This window comes from Pinus tabuliformis, chromosome 5_1, assembly GCF_031772625.1.
Source record: "Pinus tabuliformis cultivar Carrire ecotype Pingquan chromosome 5_1, CPIR1, whole genome shotgun sequence".
In the NCBI taxonomy this organism is placed as follows: Eukaryota; Viridiplantae; Streptophyta; class Pinopsida; order Pinales; family Pinaceae; genus Pinus; species Pinus tabuliformis.
The window spans coordinates 569,120,448-569,144,114 of NC_142305.1; the positions used below are offsets into that span (position 1 = coordinate 569,120,448).

Below are 23,667 nucleotides of genomic sequence, written 5' to 3' on the forward strand. Positions count from 1 at the left end.
ACACTCATTCCATCTTGCTCTTCCAAGTGGATCTCCCTTTAAGAGATCAAGCTTCTGCTGAGGAAACTAGCTCTAACACCAATTGTTTGAAATACTAAGATGGGGGCAGTGGTGAATCAATATTTCATTCACAATTAAAATTTTACATAAAGTTTACTTTTATTTTCTATGCATTTGATTCATAACTTTATTACCGACATTATGTGAGATATATCAGTGATTATGAGAAATATTAATCATAAACATGTAAAACATAAAATTAAAGCCACATCAATATATAGGAACATCAGGATTTTAGGCAGAAACACAGTGTGGGAGAAAACCACCATTTTTGTCATCTCAACTTCTTATTTTAATATAAAGAGAACTCCACTTTACATTGTGATCTTATATTATCATAGACTCTTGCTAGCATGCATGCTCCTACATGCAAGAGGCTACAACCTCCTTTTGTTCTCCAATACCTACTGAAGGGGAGCTACCACCCCCTTATCAATTTAAAAACTTGTACCGGAAGGAGGCTCCTACCCCCTCACTGAAGGCTCCAACCCTCAACTCTTTTTGGACCATGCTTTATAATATTTCATACTAGATCCATTCCAGCAATAAGCTCAAGTGAAACCTCAACTAAAACATTGAACCAAAAAATCACTAAAACATCAAACCATTGAATATCGAAGCAAACCAATCACTACCACTGGATCATGCCACTAAACTAATACTGCTAGTATCCAGTCTACCCAAGCCTTTGCAACAAGATGTAATATAAAATCATGAGGAAAATGAAGAGAAACAGATATAGAAGATCTCATGAAATTTATGTTGATAACTTTTGCAAAAAAAACTTTTTGTTAGATATGCTCCTCCATGTGCCCTTCATGCATCCCTGTGTGAACTAAAATACACATGAAAAAGTAAAGTTGGTGCACACCCTATTTTCTCTTAATCATTCTCCATTTATATCTTTTTTATCCTCTAATACCTCCAGGGAGAAACCATTGATTTTTTCTTACCATAGGCATAAATAACTTAATAAAATATGACCAAGATCAATACAACCCTACACAAAAACTTTAATGTGAAAAAATCGTGAAGTACAAAAATTTATTAATAGAAAGCACCTCATTTAAGCTTTGGATTTAAATATGAGCATACAACATTTATAAACATATACTCATACTTCATTTTTTCAAGTTTTGATACTTTCTATTATGTTTGGATTAACTTCGAAACTCAAGACTTAAGTTGTTGTCTCATCCATGCACAAGCCTAAATGATTTTTATTAGTTATAGCCCCAAAGGGCTTTAAAAAAACTATTTTATTATACTCCTTTATCCTTTGGGCCTTCTACAATTTCCAATTCGTTCATGTACCCAAGGAACTTAACATAGGTTTGAATCCTCTTAATGCAATGCTACTACTGAATAATACCTCCAAATAAGTCTCAGCCCATGTGCTTATGTTAACAAAAATAAATCCATGGCATTATTATGTTATAGTCTCAAGGGCTCAATCTCCCGCGCTCTCAGTATTTGATCTACATGGAACCCTATGTAGGTGCTAGCCCTAACACCCTTTATCCTGATACTTTAAGTTTGTGCCTCTTTATAAACCTCTGAGATTCATTGAGGGGGATCATCTATCAATGGGGTCCACCCACTCAACTTCTCATTAGTCACCACTCTTTTGTACCACCATCGTCATCCTAGCACCTGGATCCTAGCCTTTTCCATTTCACCTTGAATTTTACCTCTGGGGCAATCCTACAAGATTATTTGTCCCATGGGGTCTTCTCGACCTATTTTTCATTGGATTTTGTTCCGTACAATTAGTACAATGTGTCTTGGAACCTATATCCCAACTATTTCTCTTTGTGCACCTTAAAATTATTTAGGACTAGGCCTTGTTGGTTAAGATGTTCCATGGGGTCTACCTAATGCAAAGAAGAGCTAATCATCATGTAATCGAGTTGTGTCAGCTCTGACACTACCTACGTCATCATGAAACCTAATTAGTGATCTTGTTTCTTAAGTTATTTTCTTATTTCATCCAAGCACTGACCAATGGATGATGTCATGCTGATGTCTCCTATGTTACATTTCAGCCTATGATTGGTGGACATGTCACTCAAAAATGGGCTGTTCGAGTACCCAAAAACACTCAATATACCTTCCATGTATCACACTTTGATCGTGCCAGTGTTGATGTCGTCTTTGACAAATAGTACATTCCCACCTATCATGCTGTCAACAACTCGCTCAATGAATAAATGGGATATACAAAATTGTTAGGGTATAAAGTCTTCAGGTGAGACCTACCTTTTCCATAAAATACTGCTTGTTGTAGCCCAGTGCAATGGTAAATAAATCTTATATAAGCCAGTAGGGTAGAACCTCTGGGCAAGACCCACTACCCCATGTAATACTCCTCCTACCCTCTCAACTATTTATCTTGCAATTGACCCACATTTTTACTCATTTTTAGCACTATTTTGATTAGATAGGCTCACATATTATCCTGATCCTAATCAGCTCACCTATTCTTACTAAGTTCTCTTATTTTCCTTATGGGATAAAGTCTTCAACCCGATGGCATCAATTAATTTTATTTTCCTAAAATTTTATCTTTGGCGTTGTCTAGTGATGGGCTTTTGTTGGGGTTTAAAAAAAAAAAATTAAATGTTGTGCTTCTTTGTGTGTTCTCATGACCAAATTATTGCACTCCTCTATGCAATCTCATGGCCCTCCTGCAATAAAATTATAATATTTTTAGCCCCATCAACAATTAAACTAGCCATTACTCCATTCTGATGCAAAAGGATTGTGCGTGTATATATATTTCCTCTAACGAATTCTAAAATAACTATTTCTTGGAAAAAAAATATTTTTATCCACATGGTTTCCATCAAGGAAAACATAGAACATAATTCCAACACCAACTAAAAGTTTAACACCACAACAACTAGAGGTAAAAGTGAAAAAGGGCTTTGTTAAAGGTATGGTATAAAATACATTAAAGGTCATAAGTGTGCTGAAAATAAATTATTTTATATATATTGTGAACAAGAGGAAGAAAAGGAATAAAAAACATTGAAATAAGAGGATATACAATAGGAGCCAACCCTAGAGAAAGAAGAAATGAATCAAAGCATATTTTTAATGCATTGGCAAGGATTACCACTCAAAATCTCAATATTGAATGATATATCAATAAGAAAAAGGTAATTGTGTTGATTGATTCTAGTACCCATAATTTCTTTCATTGTAAGGTATTGAAGGAATTTAATTGCTTTCTATATATAGCATCAGAGTGTCAAGTGATGGTTGCAAATGGAGGAACTATAAATTTCTCAAGGAAGTGCCAGAATATTAGCCTAACAATGGAGGAATATGTTATGCAACCAGCTCACAAAATAGAAGAATGAGATAGATCAACAACTTCAAAAGTAGCCTCTTCAAGGGGGCAACCTCCTTTACATTACACAAATGAAGAATTCTTGGATGATAAAAATAAAAATACCTCCTTTCTATATATAGGAGTCTAAGGGGACACAATATAATTAAAGCCAACAAAACAATAATAATGTAAGGGCACAACAATAACAATAGTGGGCTTCTAGGGGGCAAAATCATAACAATATGGGGAAAACATGGGTAGAACAATACCAATAAGGGGCTACATTGACAATAATAATAAGGGAATACACTACTATTATAGGGAGCTAACATTCCCCTCTCCTTCAAAAAAGTGATGTCCTAAATGCTTGAGTAGTTCTCCATGCTTTTGTATAAAATTCTCTTCCTCCCATGTGGAATCTTCAACGAGTAAGTTCTTCCACTTGATGAGATACTCTAAAATTGATCACTTTTGTAGCTGTCGAGTTCTTGTTTCATCGACTGCTTCAGGTTCCAATATGATTTTTCCTTCATTGTCAATTTCTGGCAATATTGTTTGAACTGGGAGTGTGTCACCTATAACCTTCTTTAGGCATTAAACATGGAAAATTGGGTGCACTCGAGAAGATGCAGGAAGTTATAAAGTGTATTCCATAGTACCAATATTTTGAAACACCTTGTACGAACCATAATAATTTGGTGATAATTTATTATCCTTCTTAGCTTGCTTGAAGGACATTTGTTTGTATGGTTTTAGCTGTAGAAATACCCAGTCACCTACATCAAAACTTCTTTCACTGTGATGTTGATCTACCTATTCTTTCATTCTATTTTGTGCCAAAGTCAAGTTATCATTTAAGAGTTTGAGAACCTTTTGTTGATGCTTGATGTGATCTTCCACTGCCTGAAACTTAGAATATTATCTTAAATATGATGTGATGGATGGTGGAGGATATCCATAAAGTGCCATAAATGGGGTCATTTTTACTGCAGTATGGAAGGAAGTGTTATACCACCATTCGGCTAGAGGCAACCATTTGACCCATTGTGTATGTTTAGCAGATACAAACAAACAAAGATATCCTTCCAAACATTTTTTCACTATCATAGTTTTCCCATCAAATTGAGGATGATAAGATGAGCTATGAGCTAACTGACAACCCATAAAAGAAGATAATTATGTCCAAAAATTTCTAGTGAAAATAGGATCTCTATCAGTTACAATAATCTTTCCTTGTAGCTTTTGAATTGTTTCCATAAATGCAATAGCAACTGTACTGGATTTAAATGGATGAGGTAATGCACAAAATTGTTCATACTTGGTAAGTCCATGCTGACACTCTTTCCTTCAGTCTTGGGTAACCTTATGATAAAATCCATTGAAACCACATCCCAACATTGACTTGGAATGAATAAAGGTTGTAATAGACTTAGGGTCTTAATTGTCTCAACTTTATTTTGTTGGCAAACCAAACAATTTTCCATGAAATTTTAAATATCATATTTAAGGTCATCCCAAGAAAAATCTTGCTTAACCCCATGCTAGGTTTTTTAAAATCTTGAATGCCCTGCTAAGGGACAAGTGTGTAATTCCATAAGAATCATTTGTTTGAGTTGGGAATTATTACAGACGTATAAGCAATCTTTGTACCATAACAAATACTCTTTCCAACTAAATTTATCAGATATATTAGGATATTTCTGCAAATTTTGAATGAGTTCCCACACTTCTTCGTCATTCTTCCATTCATCCCTTGCATCATTTATCCAATCTTGTTGGATAATAGAAATAGCACAAATAAATGCTTCCACATCCTCATCGTTTCTTAAGAGTGGACCTTCGACAACATTTCACTTCCCTTTTTTGTAGATGATTTCAGAGTCATAACCCAACATCTTTGTAACCCATTTTTGCTACTCTTCTGAAGATAAAATTTGTTTTAAAAGGTATTTAAGACTATCATGATCTGTTTTTATCTTGAAGTGTCTTCCCATTAGGTAAGGTCGCCATTTGTTAAGTGCATGTAGTATTGCCAACATTTCCTTCTGATAAATAGCTTTGTGTAAATAATTTCCTTTGATTCGACTACTTTCAAAAGAAATGGGTCTTCCTTATTTCATTAAAATAACACCAATTCCATTTCCTGAGGCGTCACATTCCATAATAAAGGTTTTTGTGAAGTATGGCGTAGCTAAGACCGGTGCTTGGCACATTGATTTTTTGCTTTTGGAGTATAAGAAAATGCATATTTCTTTAGTAATCTCATTAGAGGTGTTGTTATTCTCCCATAATTCTGAACAAACTTGTGAAAATACCCTGTTAACCCAAGAGATCATCACAGATGCTTTATGGATGTGGGGATTTTCCATTCCTTAATATCTTTAATTTTTCTAGGGTCTACCTTAACACCTTCATGAGATACAATATAACCCAAATATTGTACCTCTTGTACTCCAAAGAAACATTTGGAGGGTTTAACATATAATTGTTTCTCCTCCAACATTTTGAGCACTCTATCAACATGTTGGACATGATCCTTCCAAGACTTGTTGTAGATTATTTTATCATTAAAAAATACTAACAAAAATTTTCTAAGGAAGGGTTTGAAAATGGAATTCATCAAACCTTGAAATGTAGAAGGCGCATTGGTAAGGCCAAAAGGCATGACAAAAAATTCATAATGACCCTCATGAGTTCTAAATGTTGTTTTTGGAATGTCTTTAGTCTTCATTTTGATTTGATGATATCCTGAATAAAGGTCCAACTTGGTGAAGTAAATTTCTCCATGTAATTCATCCAATAATTTATGAAAGACAGGAATGGTAAATTTATCTTTAATAATGAGCTTGTTGAGTTCCCTATAATTCGGACACGTGTGTCACGATCCATCCTTCTTATGCATCAATACTGCTAGAATAGAGAAATAATTTTGATTAGGATAAATTATACCAACCTCTAGCATTTCTCCAGCCATATGTTCAATTTCACTCTTTTGGCCATAGGGATATCTGTAAGCCCTAATGTTTGGAGGAACACTTCCTAGAATCAAGGGAATAACATAATCATGATCACGAATAGGTGGGAGGCCTTTGGGAGTCTCGAATACCTTAGAATGATTGTCCAAGACTTTTTGGAGATATGGAGAAATAGATGATTTCGATGTGGGAACCTATAGTGAAGATAATTTTGCAATTACGCTACGTTGTTCTTTCTTTAGAAGATTTTTCATTCCGTTAGAGGTGATTATTTTTCTCGGTTTCCCTACAATTAATTTAACTTCCTTTCCTTTTGAAAAAAAATTCAAGAAAAGTTCTTGAAAATTAAAAGCTATCATGCCCAAAGATTTGAGCCATTGGACTCCTAGTACAACATAAACACCACCCATTGGAAAGGAAAGCATTGGACTATTCAAAACATATCCTCCCATGGATAACTTGATATTATGGAACTTTCTAGAGAAATTGATGGTTTCTCCATTTTCAACCACCACTTGACATTCTGGTGTTGGATATAGGAAGCAATTAAATTTCTTCGCTATCTTACAATGAATAAAATTATGGGTACTCCCCCAATCAATCAACACTATTAACGTTTTCTTCTTGATATGTCCTTCTATCTTGATAGTTTGAGGAGTGGTAATTCTAGCCAATGCATTACAGGATATGGTCAGATTCATTTATTCTTTCTCTAGGGTTTGTTCTTGGTGTGTATCCTCTTCTTTTGATGTTTCTTGTTCCTTTTCTTCTTCCTCTTCACAATCTATGTTAGATAATTTCTTCTCAGCACACTTATGAACTTTAGTGTATTTTCAATTACAACTGTAACAAAGTCTGTTTGCTCTTTTTTCTTCTAATTGTTTTAGTGTCAACATTATAGGTTGTGGAAGATTAGGGGCAACAAAACTTCCATATTTATAGTTGTGATTGGTACGCTTCATTGTTTCCATACTTTTCCTTTCAGACTTTCTTGCCAACCTGAATGGCTTCTCCAATGAATCAAGTTCCCAAAGGCGAACCTCATGTTGGATGTTATCCTTTAAAGTCCCTATGAACATATCAATACTTTGCTCCTCTGGTATATATATTACCCTTATATTCAATTTTTAGAAATCCTCAATGTGCTCCACAATTGAACACTTTTGTTTGATATTTATCAATTGGCTAAAAAAGGTGTTTCTTTCTACATCTTCATAATGTGCTATCATTTATTCTGTAAAAACCGTTGATGAGCCTCCAAATTAGACATAAATTAAGGCCCATGCCTTTAAATTAAACAATAATTTAAGGCCTATGACCATTCCTCAGCACATTAAACCTCTCTTTCTGCATTAGATAATTTATTTTTAAATTAAATATATTCATTAGGAAGGTTTATGAATAATTGGATATTTGTGCCTAATATTATTTATTTTTGTGGAATATTATGAGAATATTGGGTAGATTATGAAGATTTGGAGGAGGAGATAATTTAGGGATTTGTTCTTGACTACAGGAGGATCAATAATAAATAATAAATCAACAAGATATTATGGAATTATGTCACAGATTCTGGAACTCCAATCGTTGAGAAAATCTAGGAATGTGTTCCTTGTCATTTAATGCAGATTCCTAGTATTGGGGACCAGATCCACCAATGAAGGGATTTTGGTGGGGAAAGATTCATGGGGATTGATTCCTAATAATTTTGTATAAGTAACAAGTCAAATTTTCCTCTAGGGATATATTTTCATTAGTCTCGTTGTGCAGAGAACTCGTATTTATACAACTCCATTGCATTTTCTCGCAAGGATGTAATCGTATTGATGGAATAATGAAGATTGGTGTCATGTTAAGCTTCTAAATCTTGTTCTCCTCCATAGGCCTCTGAGTTTCCTTGGGATTTTCCATCCCAGGAGCCTCAAAGCCCTTTTGTATCATTTTCTTTCCTTCTTTTCACTTCTTATTCACATGCATCTCTTGTTTTTATTTCTTTCTAATTCTGCATTTAGCATTAATGTTTTCTTGTTGTATGATTGAGTTAAATAGTTAATGTAGGTTATTTTGTAGGATCATAGCATCATTTCATCCTTGTAAAATATTTGGAAGGTCATATAAATGATTGAGCTACTTGGATTCACTTTCTTATTCCCAAATCTAGATTTCCGGAACTCCTTTGTGGCAAATAATAGTAAATTTATGATATTTTTTAGATCATGCTAATGAGCTTCAATAAAGTTGGTTCCACTTGTGTTAGATCAAAAAAAAATTCTAGCTCATAACAAAAATTACCAACTATATTTTCACTTGATTAGATCAAGCATTTTTTAGATTTACTAGCTCACTAGTTCACGAATTTCTAGATTTTCGACTAGTAATGTTTTTCTATTTTTTAGAATGGGTTAACAGAGGTGTTTTTGAGTGATTCCACTTGTAATGGGGACCTAAGACATCCTATTTATAACAATTATTTTCCCATCCAATTTGGATTTGATTTTCTTGGTCATTCAATGAATTGTAATTTCGTACAGTAAATCTGTAACATCCTGTAGTAAATCAGGGGATCTTGTAGGAAATCAGAGTAGCATCATGTAGGAAAGCCTATTTTGAGCTAGAATTGAGAAAAATCATCATTGAAGCTAGGATTACACCTCTACTTGACCTGCATGCCATCTATACCATTTTAACCCTCTTGCTCCACACTTGTCTCCCCTGCCAATGATCAAGGAAATATTATCATTTGCATTTATAAAGAAAAAATATTTAAAAAAATGATTTTTTTGATATTTACACATGCACACAGTAGTTAGTACTCTCTAGGTCATATTTCATGCTCAGTTAGTTTAAATCATAACATGTGATAAATAGGGTTAAGCTATGTTTCTTTTACATTTAGTTCATGATATTTATGCAATTAGAATCGGTTTCTTTCCTTGTACTTTCTTTCTCGCAATAGGTTAAGGTTCCATTTCGAAAATTTCATATTTTTCATTTACTTTAGGATTTGACTTCAGTACATGTACTCCATTACATAATGACAACAAAGGAAGGACACATTGTATGCTACACATATAGTGTCGATACCTCTTAAGTTTGTACGAACCCTAGGTTGATAATTAAAGTTGGTAGCCTTGGGAGTTGCATCATTCTTGTTGCAATACCAAGGCTCATCACTTTTTGGCGTCATTGCCAGGGAGGTGTCAAAGTATGCATTGTTTTCTTCCCTAGTTGATTCATTTCTTTTTACTTTTTACAAAAATGAAAAAAATAATTGCATTAGGCATATTTCATTTCAAAAATAGAAAAGTTCATTGCATTAGTGTTTTCATTCAATAAAGCAAAAAAAATATCTCCAACACCAACCCACCCGCCATTTGATCACATGTTGCAGTAAGAGCCATATCACCATCCACTCCTACAGGTAGAAGAAGAAGGAGATGGAAAACAATGTAGAATAAATGGATGGAGATGATGACAATGAGGTAGATCCTCTCGGATTTCCCATTCAAGATACTAATGGTAATGTGCACATGAAGAATATCCTTCCATCGTTTCTTCCAAAATTTCATGGTCTAAGGTCAGAGGATCTAGAAAACTTTCTCTTTGAATTTGGAATTGTTTGTAGATATTATGATTACATATTAAAAACTGAAAAATTGAGATTGTTTCCGGCAACATTGAACGATAGATCTCTTAAATGGTTCATGAGTTTAAGGACTAATTCAATAATATCATGGAATGATATACAAAAGATATTTCTAGAGAAATATAAAGATCATGATCTTAAAGAAGTAATATTTAGAATGAGTCCAAGGGAATATTAAAGTCTAGAGGATCTAATAGATAGGTTCATGTATAATGTTAAGAGGGAAAAACTACATCATTTAGGATCTGACATAATAAAAACCCTCTTAGTTAGAGCAATTAGGGATGAATGGATTGATATCCTTAATCTCATCAGTAGAGGTGATGTATATCAATTATCATTTGAGGAAATTTGTGAACCATGCAAACACATATCAAGAGGAAAAGCAAGAGTAGGTAAATCAACATCAAGATTGGTAAGTCAAGTTAAACTTGGAATTTTGTTCGATGATTTTAAAACAGAAATTCTTAGCAATCTAACAAAACAAGTAGAAATGTTAAGAATGTGAGATGAAGGAAAAGAAAATGCTGATATTTGTTTTGCAGAATCACATGATGTTAAACATTTTCCATCATTACCAAGGTTGAAGGAAGTTTACCAAGAGGACAATGGAGAAAGTCAATCACCAATGCAGCTATATTATGTAGCTCCAAGAGGACCATGGTAGCCTATTCAACCTGATATGATGCAAGAGACTAATTCACAATTTCAAGGTTATGCATATCCACCTCAAAGTAATTGGAACACACCTTTTCTTTAGCAACATTGGCCATTTCAACCCCAAAACCGATCTTGGCAACAAGGTTGACAAGGAACTTATGGGAGCCATCCACAATATCCTCAATATTTTCCTCAATATCCTCCATACCCAACTCCATGTTATCCCTACCATTCATCTCCTCCACAACCACAACCCGAACCACATCCATCACAAACATACACTCCCACTCAACTACCTATACCACCATTTCCAAACCCACACATTGAAGTAGCTTAGCCCACTTACAATGCTAAGGTACAACACTTCCAAACATATCCTCTTGATATCAATGGTATTCACCATAGCTTAGGAAAAGTATTTCAAAAAAGAGATTATCTTGATACCATTGAAGTACCACATCCAAAAGAAAAAGATTCAAATGTGAATAACATCGAATCATGGGATACACTTGATGAAGAGAATACATCAAAATCAAAGATCGAGAGAGCTCCCTCATGGTTACCATCAAATCCTCCATTTATTCAAGAGATCAATCAAAAAAAAGAGGAAGGCTTGAAGGTCATGAGAGAAGAAGACATCCAACATGGCCCAAATCAGCAAGTGGACCAGAGGTATCACAACTATATCGAAATATGGTTCCAGATAGTCACTAACTTGCAACAATACTCTCTTCTTCAATTATGCTTGATATAATCAAGGTAAAATCATTTGGTCCCTCAAATCTAGGTACATGTCAAAGCATACATTTCAAGCCTACACATCATTTTTTCTGTCATATTGATGTGCACATGGCTCCATTGGAAGTATTGTTATACTTGAAAGTGATTTTGTTTTTCAAATAAGGTAGGGTAAGAAAAAAAATGAAAAATAAGAGAAAAATAAAAAAAACTTAGGTGAAAACCTCCTTAGAGGCACCTCAGATTCTCTCATTCATTAAAAACCTCCAAGAGGTGTCAATGGGTTGGGAAAAAAGACAAAAGGAGGAAAAAAGAAAAGATCCTTGGTGAAAACCTCCTTTGAGGTGCCTAGGCAGAGCTACTAGTTGGAAACCTCCTTAAGGCAGCTAGTAGGCCTAAAAGAAAAAAGAAAAGGAAATATATATATATATATATATATATATATATATATATATATATATATATATATATATATATATATATATATATATATATATATATATATATATATATATATATATATATATATATATATATTCTTCATGTATCACTCTAATGAATGCATGTACTCTCCAACATTGCAAGCAACGAAAACAAGTTAGTACCAAAAGAAAATTTGGTCAAGCTTAGTCAAAAGAAATCAAATTTTGACTTTCTCCTCTTTTTCTCAAATGCTCCAACAAGGCCAAGGCCATTCCAATCCATCGCCCTCATTTATTTTCACCATACACCCATCATTCACGAGCATCTACCATTCAGTTTGCTTACTATCCTAAAAAACTATAGGATGCTCTGTTTTACTACATGAGACAAAAATACATAAAGCAAAAATTTGCATCCATTTTCGAAGATGTTTCAGGGGTAGATGCATATTGATGATGGTAACATGATCAAGAAATTTCAACAAATTCTAGAGCACAGTTTTCGAGAAATCAGCCTCCATCGCCTATAGCCATTTTTGCATTTTCTCGATATCCATGCATCCATTTAAATATCTATTTCATAGGGAGATACATATGGATGATGGTAACATGCCCAAGAAATTTCGGTACATTCTAGTGCATGGTTTCCAAGAAATCAACCTCCATTACCTTCAGCCATGTTTAGTTTTTCTCAAGATCTGTGCATCCATTGACCAAATTTCTTTTATGGGGAGGTGCATAATGATTATGGAAACATGCTTAGAAAGTTTCAAGTTAATGCATTCTACCGTTTGGGAGATATCGACAAAACAAGTCGACTACAAAAGGTTGTCCTATAAACCTACAGGATCCTACAAGAGATCCTACAAGATACAGAACAACACGTACATGATTGGCAGTGTGCAGTTTTAAAAGGGAGAAATATAGGTTGGCTTCATTATAAAGTGATAAGGAGGTAGGCGCTGAAATTTCCCACATTTTTCCAAGTGAAAAGAATATAGAAAATCCTTTTATTGTGTTGAAAAAGATTGTAGTCTAGGGGAATTGTATACATAGAATCTTCATCTAAAATTCCTCATCCATTAAATTTGATAAGGAGGCATATAACACCCTCCACATCCATTAGGGAAACATGACAGGGGGATTTAACAAGAGGGAACCCACCAGCATAGTGAGGATTCATCAACATCACCATCTAGTACCTGCACATCAAGGAACAACATCAGAGAAAAAAGAGAAAAACACATGCAACAAATACAAGAAATGATTTCGCTCTTCAGGAAACAACATCTACAGGAAGGCCATCAGGTAGGTACATGTATGCAATATTCTTGACCTCTTCTCTTGAGCATATTATAGTTAGAAATTTGTTGTCAATGCATGAGATATGAGGTTTTATAAGTTAAGGATGGGTCAGCAGTCTCAACCACCTTCAACTAGTTAATTGCAACTCACTCCTTCACTCATGAAATGTTGAAAAGTCAAATTATGAAGGATGATGATTTCAAGGAATGGGGAAAATAGTTAAAAGAAGAAATTTTGCAAGACCAAGTTAGCACAACACTCCAAGCCCTCCATCCACTTCATATTCACTATTTATTCATCATTCATCCATCCCATTTCATTCTTGAAAAAAAAAAAAACAAACAGAAAATCCTCTCCATTTTCACAAGCCTACATTACTCCCTTTGAGCCCTAGCATCATCATCTAATCTCTCTTCATCATTTCTTATCACTCCCATACAGTTAGAAGACCCTGAAAGAGGAGGAATGGATACTAGAAGAAGGCAGAATGTTGCTACAAGAAGGAATAAATGAACAAATTATGCTAAACCCCAAGATGGCAGAGATTTTTCAGAGAACTCCAAGGCCATTAGGTAGTCCTCTAGGCCACAAGAGAGAAGAGGAAGACAAGAAAAGGAAATGAGGCATTCACCATCAAAAGAAAACTCAAACTTCAGTTATGAAAAGATGTTTTCCAAGAGGTCTTCAATCTCTTTCTAGCTTTTTTCCAAGGCCTAAAAATGGGAGAAAGCCACGGGAGTCAATTTTAGGGTCTACCCTAACCTCAGACTATCATTTATGCTCAAAATTGGTTTCTTGTAGTTTTAACAAGGTTTCCTATAGTTTTGACAGGAATTACTACAAAATGTCCTAGTTCTCATATAAATGCATTTTGAAGGTGTTAGAGGTCTCCAAATGGAAGAACAAGGTAGCAGAATGTTGATATGGGTGTGGAAGATCTTTCCAAACTGAAATATATTCAAGAACCCATATTGAATAAGGGGAAGAAGGCAAAGCTAATGGTCTCAAGAAACAGTGATGTTTCTTTTCACAAATATGTTTTTGGGCTAAAGAAGGTGTTGCTTTTTGCATCCTCATAATGTGTTATCATTTATTCCATAAAAATTGTTGATGAGCCTCTAAATTAGACATAAATTAAGGCCCATGCCTCGAAATTAAACAATAATTTAAGGCCTATGACCATCCTTCAGCACATTAAACCTCTCTTTCTACGTTAGATAATTTATTTTTAACTTTAATATATTCATTAGGAAGGTTTATGAATAATTGGATATTTGTGCCTAATATTATTTATTTTTGTGGAATATTATGAGAATATTGGGCAGATTATGAAGATTTGGAGGAGTAGATAATTTAGGGGCTTGTTCCATACTACAGGAGTATCAATAATTAATAATAAATCAACAAGATATTATGGAATTATGGCACAGATTGTGAAACTCCAATGATTGAGAAAATATAGGAATGTGTTCCCTGCCATTTAATGCAAATTCCTAGTATTGGGGACCAAATCCACTAATCAAGGGATTTTGGTGGGGAAATATTCCTCCATTCATGGGGAATGATTCCTAATCATTGTGTATAAGTACCAAGTCGAATTTTCCTCTAGGGATAGATTTTCATTAGTCCCCTTGTGGAGAGAACTAGTATTTCTGCATCTCGATTGCATTTTCTTGTAGGAATGTAATCGTATTGATGGAATAGTGAGGACTGGTGTCATGTTCAGCTTATAAAACTTTTTTTCCTCCATAGGTCTCTAAGTTTCCTTGGGCTTGGCCATCCGAGGAACCTCAGAGCCCTTTTATATCATTTTCTTTCCTTATTTTCACTTCTTATTCACATGCATCTCTTGTTTTTATTTCTTTCTACTTCTGCATTTAGTATTAATGATTTCTTGTTTAAGGTTAAATCGTTAATGTAATTTCTTTTGCAGGATCACAAGCATTATATAATCTTTGGAAAATATTTGGAAGTTCATAGTAATCATTGAGCTACTTGGATTCGCTTTCTTATTCCCAAATCTAGATTTGTGAAACTCCTTTTTGGAAAAGAACAATAAAATTCTGCTATTTTTTAGAGCATGCTAACGAGCTTCATTCATGTTGGTTCCACTTGCATTAGATCACAAAAACATCCTAGTTCATAACAGAAATAACCCCACTACATTTTCACTTTATTAGATCAGTCATTTTTTAGATTTATTAACTCATTAGTTCTCGAATTTCTAGATTTTCGACTTGTAATGTTTTTTTATTTTTTAGCATGGGTTAACATAGGTATTTTTGAGTGATTCCAATTGGAATGGGAACCTAAGACATCCTAGTTAATAAGAAAAATTGTCCCATACAATTTGGATTTGATTTACTTGGTCATTCAATTAATTGTAATTTTGTACAATAAATCTGTAACATCCAGTAGTAAATCAAGGGATCTGTAAGAAATCATTGTAGCATTCCTATAGGAAAGCCTATTTTGAGCCTGAATTGATAAAATTCATCATTGAAGCTGGGATTAGGCCTCTACTTGATCTCCATGCCATCAAGACCATTTTAACCCTCTTGCTCCACACATGTCACCCCTACCATAGATCAATGAAAGATTAGCATTTGCATTTATAAAGCAAAAAGATTTATCATTGCCATGAAACTTCCTCTTATCAATCTTTGGAACATGTTGGGTCTTCAGTCCAACATTAGAGTTTATGAAATCATGACTAACATTTATTTTGTTCTCATCATGAGTTTCGTCTACTACCTTTTTTCCATTTGGAAGCATTTCTTGTAGCAACTTTGCCAAACCTACATTCAAACCTTCCATGTCTTTCTTCAAATATTCAATGATTACTTATAAACCATCCATCTTAGCTTCCATGCCACCCATCTTAGCTTCCACTCCATTCATCTTAAATTCCACGCCATCCATCTTAGCCTCGACTCCATTCGTCTTAGCTTCCATGCCTTTCTTTAAACCATCCATCTTAGCTTCTGTTACTTTTTGTGAGAGTGAAATTTGTTGCACTTGGTCACATAATTTTGATATATCATGTTGCATTTATTCCTCTCCTTCATGAGCCATGCTAGAGATTTCAGGTTGCTTACCAGGTGTTTCCATTTTCTTTCTTTGAGGCATAAATTAATGATAAATAGGCTTCATTTTGCTCTTCGAATCACTTAAAAAAAAAATAAAACCAAACTTATGCAGTTTTTTTAAAAGACTACACACCCTTTTTCTCTTTATAGGACCTCGATATTGAATCTGTTGTATATATGTAATTTCATATCTACATAGTCTGAAATTTCTTCCTGTGATATCCCTCTACGTCCTCTTTCCAACCCCACAAGTCCAATGTAGATTTGATTCTCCAAGAAAGAGTTATGTAACATATCCCACGATGACCTGATTATAGACTAGTTCAGTAGAGAGAACTTGTAAGAAGTGCTAGGTGACACTTTTTCGACCTTCGGACCTGAAAATGATACAAAAAAAACTATAGTCTGTTCTATTTATGTTACTGTTTATGAAATTTTAATCTAATGCACAAAGAAAAAGTTATAATGATTTTCCCAAGATGACCTATTTGAAATAGAATTTTGGAATCTAAAAAACCCTAACTTCCTCAGTTCATATATCTAAAAATTTAGTGACAAAAGCTCTAAAATTTGGTCCTGAGGTTCCTCACGATCACGGATCAAATGGGTTTTAATTTCAGCTTCTGAAGTTTCGTAGAAATGACATTATAGAAAACATTCCATGATGTCTTATTTGAAGAAGTGAAACCCTAGAATCCAAAGCTTTGATGCCAATTGTTATGCAACCAGCTCACAAAATAAAAGAATTAGATAGATCAACAACTTCAAAAGTAGTCTCTTCAAGAGGGAATTCTCCTTTAAATTACACAAATGAACAATTTTTGGATGATACAAATGACAAGTCCTGCTTTCTATAAATAGGAGTCTAAGGGATCACAATATAATTAGAGTCGACAAAACAATAATAATGTAAGGGCACAACAATAATATTGGTGGGCTTATATGGGGCACAATAATAGAAATATGGAGAAAACATGGGCACAAAAACAAAAATAAGGGGCTACAATGAAAATAAAAAATGTAAACTTTGAAACGGGAACTATAAACTCAAAATGGGAACTCTTGCCCAAAAACCCTGAAAAGACATGAAAACCAGTGCTAAAAATGAAAAATGTGTACACTAGGACGATGGTTTTTTTTAACGGTCAATTTTGAACATGTTTTAAAAATGGAAATGAAAATGATTTTTTTGTGGAAAAATTGTGCAAAAAATACCCTGAAAATGAAAAGTGTTGATACTTGAATGATGGATTTTTTTTAGGGTCAATTTTCAACATTTTTAAAAAATGCCAGTAAAACCAAATTTAAAATTTAAAATTTCTATTTAATTTTTTAAAGATTGTTAAAAAAAATAATATCTATTTTAAAAACAAACAAAAAAGACTCACACTACCCTATAAAAATATAAATATAATTTCAATTCAAATTAAAGAATTAATTAAATTTTTTTTTATAACGCTCAGCATATTTCATTAAAAATACTTAAAAATATTAACATTATGTGTATGTTTTTTTAAATTGAATGTTTTAGTTTATATCTACACATCATACCCATATATATATATATATATATATATATATATATATATATATATATATATATATATATATATATATATATATATATATATATATATATATATATATATATCTATATATATATATATATATATATATATATATTCACTCTTTAACCAGTTTAACATATTTTAATAAATTCAATTATAGAAAATTATATATATTAATAAAATATAAAACACCTAAATATATATATTAAAGTGTAGATTAATATAAACACAATATTAATTAGTCATATTTTTTAATTTTTGGTGATGACATTTAACAATAAAGTGTTTTATTAGTTTTTTTTATTTTTGTGATAAAAACTGTCTTTATTATTTTTTTATTTTAATTAAAATATATTTAAATTAAGTGACACCTACTAACTACTATATAAACCTTATTATAAATTTATATTAATTTATATATTTAAATTCAAATTGTTATATATTTTTTTTATTTGAAGATGTTGGACTTTAGAATTATATAAATTACTTACATTCAAATCTTTCATTCCAATTTTTTTTAATTTCATGCATATGTAATCGAGATATTTCTATGTGTGGAATAATAAACTTTCATGGAAATTGTCATTTAATCATTGTACTAGGATCTCTATATTTAATTATTCATCAAGATTGTTGTTTAATCATTGTACTAGGATCTCTATATCTAAAGAGTTTTCAATAATTTTTTTATTAGAATAACAAAACTTCATCAAAGCAGTCCTTTAATCATTATACTAGGATCTCAGTATCTAAAGTCGTTTAATCATTATACTACAATCTCAATATCTAAAGGTTTTCCATTATCAAAACATTTAATAAACATCCTTTGCAATAAACAAAATATGCCTAGATACGACAAAGGAAGAGGAAGGCTGAAGGTTTAGCTTTGTTATGTTTATCATATCTACAATGAAATCATTTAAGAGATAAATGACTATTCGTCTATTCATTCACTATTAGAGTAATCACCAGAGTCATCCAAATTGTTTTCATTGGAATCATCCAAGTTGTTCTTCACTAATCGAGTAATCACCAGAGTCATCCAGATTGTTTTCATTAGAATCATCCAAGTTGTTCTTGGACGATTTCTCAAAATAATGCTCATAATAGATTCCAATATATTTGATAGATATCATATACATTAATTTGAGTTCTAATAGATATAATTTATAATAATTTCAGTTCTGACCACAACATCAATATGAATTTCTTATCGTGCTATCTATGCCTTCATAATAAATTTGAAATGTTTCTAGGGAGAAAATAAATTCAAGGAACAAATAGTATGACCGAGTAATCTCTTATCAATTAAATTATATAGAACTCCTAACTATCTAAAAGCTACTTCGAATCTCAGTCTAGTTGCTTTTTTATTCTAAAAGGCTTGGAATCTTCCTTGCTTTAGATTAAAAAATGATAATACTAACTCTGTGTTTTTAGATTATGACAAATCTGGATGCTCCTACTCCTAGCAACCCTATCACACGCGAGTATTTACACTGGTATTTATTCATATTCTCTGCAACTAGGCAATAAAATTTATAGTTCAATACACTGATCAAGGTTTAAAATTCACAAATTGGTTTCAAAAATTATGGTAACTGTTTCAAGATTATGATCAAATTTGGTAGAAATTTTTGAAAATCTGCAGTTACAGTTGTTAAATTTCAAGATTTTGGGTAACCAAAGTTCTTGATGGTGCTAAATCCACTTACCCATCAAAAAATACTTCAAAAACTCCAACCTCAAACCTTTTGATTTGTTAAATTCTTTTTAGTAATTTCTGTCAAAAAAAAAATTGTCGTCCATGCAAATTTGTGGCCACAGCACCAATATACACAAGCTCTATGGACTAAACATCATGTCATGTTGACCTTACGTATCTTTGAAACTTTATGTCATGTGCAGGATTGTTATTGACATTCCTGCTACAACAATGACATCTTTTGGTAGTAGCTGAAACACAATGTTCTTTTCAATTTGTTTTCCTATGAAACCATAATCATTGTAATAAAATTCAAAATCATTTGAAAATTGCAAGATTGTTGTAATAACTATTGTAAAATTATCTTTGTTTAATGATTACATAGATTTGTGGATTTTCTTATTTCTTGCTAATTCATTATGACATTTAATTTATGAGTTTGGAAACTGCAGGATTGTTGTAATAACTAATGTAAAATTATCTTAGTTTAATGATTACATAGATTTGTGGCTTTTAGTAAATGTTTTTATGGGTTTCAGGAAGACAACTAATGAGTTACGAGCTTCCAAGGCCTATGATTGGGATTCACAGGTATGTATTTGTTTTGTTGAAGCAGACAGGACAACAAACAGTCGTGGTCCCTCCTAGATCGCACCGAAACTTTAGTACCAGAGATTTTTCTGATCGCAATGGTCTTGGATTACCAGTTTCTACTGTTTATTTCAATGCTCAAAGAGAGAAAATAGCTAATAATATTGTAATTCCAGTCTCTTGTTGCTTCTATACAAATAAAATTCCATGACTTTGTGAAATAACTTGTGTATAAAATTCCATTACTTTGTGAAATAACTAATAACTTTATCGTGTAATAACTAAGTATTTGTTAATGTTGTGGTTTTAGTTACACCAAAACAGGTAGGGTAATTGAACTTAGTGGAATTGAACATGGGTCAAGATTTTGATATTATGTTGACATAGGTTTTACATTAAATCAAAACGCTTAAATATTAGTTAATTTCCAAACTATTATCATTATATTTTAAGTGGTACCAAATTTTTTAATCCACTTTATTAATTCCTCATTTAAAAATCCAAGAGTTAAAATGATGAAATAGTAACTTTAGTAACATTAACAGTGAAGCAAATAACATGATTTTTTAACATTAACAAGGAATCAAATAAATCTACATGCATCATTTTGGAGTGGTTACAGTTGCAATAACTGCAACATAACAAGGTCAAAGATTTTCTCCCCAAAAGCTAGCAGGTTTACGTTTCACCTTCAACTGTAACCTATACAACTGAAATCTATTAAACATAAATTCTTATCATTATATTTACAGGGTTTGGTGTGCATCATTTTTGACATCACAAACGAGATTCTACCGAGTAACCTAGACTAAAAATTCCATGTTTACACCACATTCATCTCGAACTACAATTTTCTCCAATTTTTTGACATCAGAAAAAATATTCTACCAAGTAAACTGGACTGAAAATTCCATGTTCATATCACATTCATCTCTAACTACTATTTTCTCCAAGTTGGCGGCCGGGCAATTTCAGGAGCGGCCGTGCCGCCCAAGGCCGCGCCCCCATAGGCAGCCGGGCGGCAGCCAGGTGATTCTCGGAATCACCCAACCTAAGTTTCTCCCTCCCTACTATAATTCTCAGGTATATATCGATTTTGAGTAGTGAAGCAGTCCCAAGCATTTTCAGGAAGAATAAAAGGAAAATTCCAAATTCATCAGTAAAGGAGTTCAATTTAGCTAGATGGGGTTATTCGTTGTGTTACAAAACTCCAGCCACAATTCAAAGAGATAGAGGAGGTTCTTTGGTCATTTTATGGAATATACAATAGTAATAGTTTGGACATTTAGAATGACTATCACAAAATGTTTGTGGTAAATTTTGACAGGTCTATTCCTCTCTCTTGAGGACCTTATCTTCTGAAATACAATAAAAATCTTCCCATGCATCATTTGTCACGAGTGGGTGCGGACTTAAAACAAATCATTCTCATTTATGTCACATAAAAATAGTAATTTCAATTTTATTAATAATTGTGATGTTCGATTTTTGAGATTTTTATGAATTGCTCAAAAATGTCCATAAAATATTATGGTTGAACTTAGACTTTTATATTTTAGAGTGGGGACTCTTCAATAAAAGTAGTTTATTTGATTTTTTTTAACTGTAATATTAATAACTAAAATTGGATAATTTTAAAAGTTTTTAATTTAATATTATAATTTAAATATGTTAAAATAGCTAATTACATTTGAAGAGTTGGCTATTTTTTTTAAATGTTTTTTTTATTTTTTATTTTCTTAATTTGAAAATATGTATATCTTTTTAAAATTTTAAATGCTTTTTGGTTTTTTTTTGGAATATATTTTTGTTTTTTTAGTTTTTTTTATGTTTTTAATCTTTATTTTAGTAGTTTTTTAATTTTTTTTTATTAATTTTCTATTTTTTTTTTTTAAATCTAGTTTGTTTTTAATTTGTTTTTTTTTTAGTTTTTGTTAATATTTTTTAAATTTTTTCTATTTTTACTTACTTAATTTTACAGTTTGTTTTTTAATATATCTTTTTATATTATTTTTTTATGTCAAAAAAAATTGACATAAAAAATTTAACGTGTCAAAAACAGTTAAATTTAGAAAATAATTATTTACATTTCATACATTAGAAAATTTAAAACAAAAAATAGGTCTTTTGAAAAAAGGGCATGATGCAGAATCACCATTTTTTTAAATTAGCATGCAAATCACTAACATTCTAAAACGTAATGTACATAACAAAATTTAAAGGGAAAAAAACTATGCTTTAAAAAAATATGTGTTCTACATCGCGCCTTTTCAAAATCGGGTCACTTTTTCGCTATCTCTACGAAACAGGTAACAATATCAGTTCTCGTTGCAAAGTTTACATTGTTAATAATAATAAGGGAATACACTAGTATTATAGGGACCTAATAGAATATGTATTGCCTAGTCCAATACATTCCATTTCAATTGGTGGTGTTGATGTTGAATTGGGAGTCTAATGTTTACAATCTTTGGGGACAATAGATTTTAATTTTCAAGAATTTTTCTTGAAAATTATATGGGAAGAAAAGGAAATTTAATTAGGTGTATCACAGGGAGACTAGGGAAGATAATAAAGTCTAATGGCATGGCAAATATTTTGAAGAAATAACAAAAAAATGTAATTGCACAATTATGCTCGCTAGATGTTCAAACATCAAAAGCATCCAATTCTCAAGATCTCCAAAGACTCATGGACAATCGTTCCAAGTTATTTGAGATCACCATAGGTATCCCACCTATTTATTGTCATTATCATGCTATTCACTTGATTCTATGAATTTTTCCTCCAAACATCAACCCTTACAGATATCCTTATCCCCAAAAGAGTTAAATTGACTGTATGGTTGCAGAAATGATAGAGGTGTTGTTAGAAAATTATATATTACAGAGCAATGGAACACAAAAAATGCATAAAACAAGAGAGACACAGATATACGTGGTTCACCCAGTTTGGGCTACATCCACGGAGAAACAACCAGTCCTTCTTTTTATATTATCCAACAAACTAAAGAGATACAACCTACAGCATATCTGCTGTAACACCCTCTTCACCCTCAATCTTCTCTCTCTTCCTCACTCAGAATCCAGATGTACATAAACACAATACAATTCCCTCATATATAGTGAGGGGTTTCCTTCTAGGGAAAAAAAACATAAATTAAACATAACTTCTACCATCAGATCATCCACCTAATGAATGGCCCAGATTGACTTTTATAAGGCAATTTTACATCTACTTTTAGCTTCGAGGGCGCTGCCCCCAAACCCCCACCAGGCGACCACTGGCCCCAAGACTCCCCCAGCTGGGGGGGGTTTTACCCCCCGGAACCCCGCGAGGGGGACCAGTCCCCCCTGCACCCCCCCGCGTGGAGGGGTGTACAGTCTTCCTAGGGTATACATCTAGCTGAAACCTTTGAATACAAAAGATAATTAGGCTCCACACCCAATAATATCCCACTTGGAGACTAATTATAGCAACTTCACCACTGCTTCATTTACTAGACAATGACTCCACCTTCGACCTGGCTATTTCTCATCTTCTTCGTCATACTTGAAGACCAATTGAAACT

At 32.7% G+C, this 23,667-nt stretch overlaps 1 protein-coding gene across 1 annotated transcript in view; it reads left to right on the plus strand.

Moving 5' to 3' along the window:
* LOC149166099 (CEN-like protein 1) overlaps positions 1 to 20,307 on the plus strand; it is a 51,706-nt gene extending 31,399 nt beyond the window's left edge. Inside the window, exons 2-4 of the mRNA XM_089430044.1 lie at positions 19,241 to 19,302; positions 19,709 to 19,749; positions 20,045 to 20,307. Of these exons, the coding sequence (XP_089286170.1) occupies positions 19,241 to 19,302; positions 19,709 to 19,749; positions 20,045 to 20,307 (366 nt within the window). The remainder of the gene's footprint in view (positions 1 to 19,240; positions 19,303 to 19,708; positions 19,750 to 20,044) is intronic.
* The last annotated feature ends 3,360 nt before the right edge of the window (positions 20,308 to 23,667 follow it).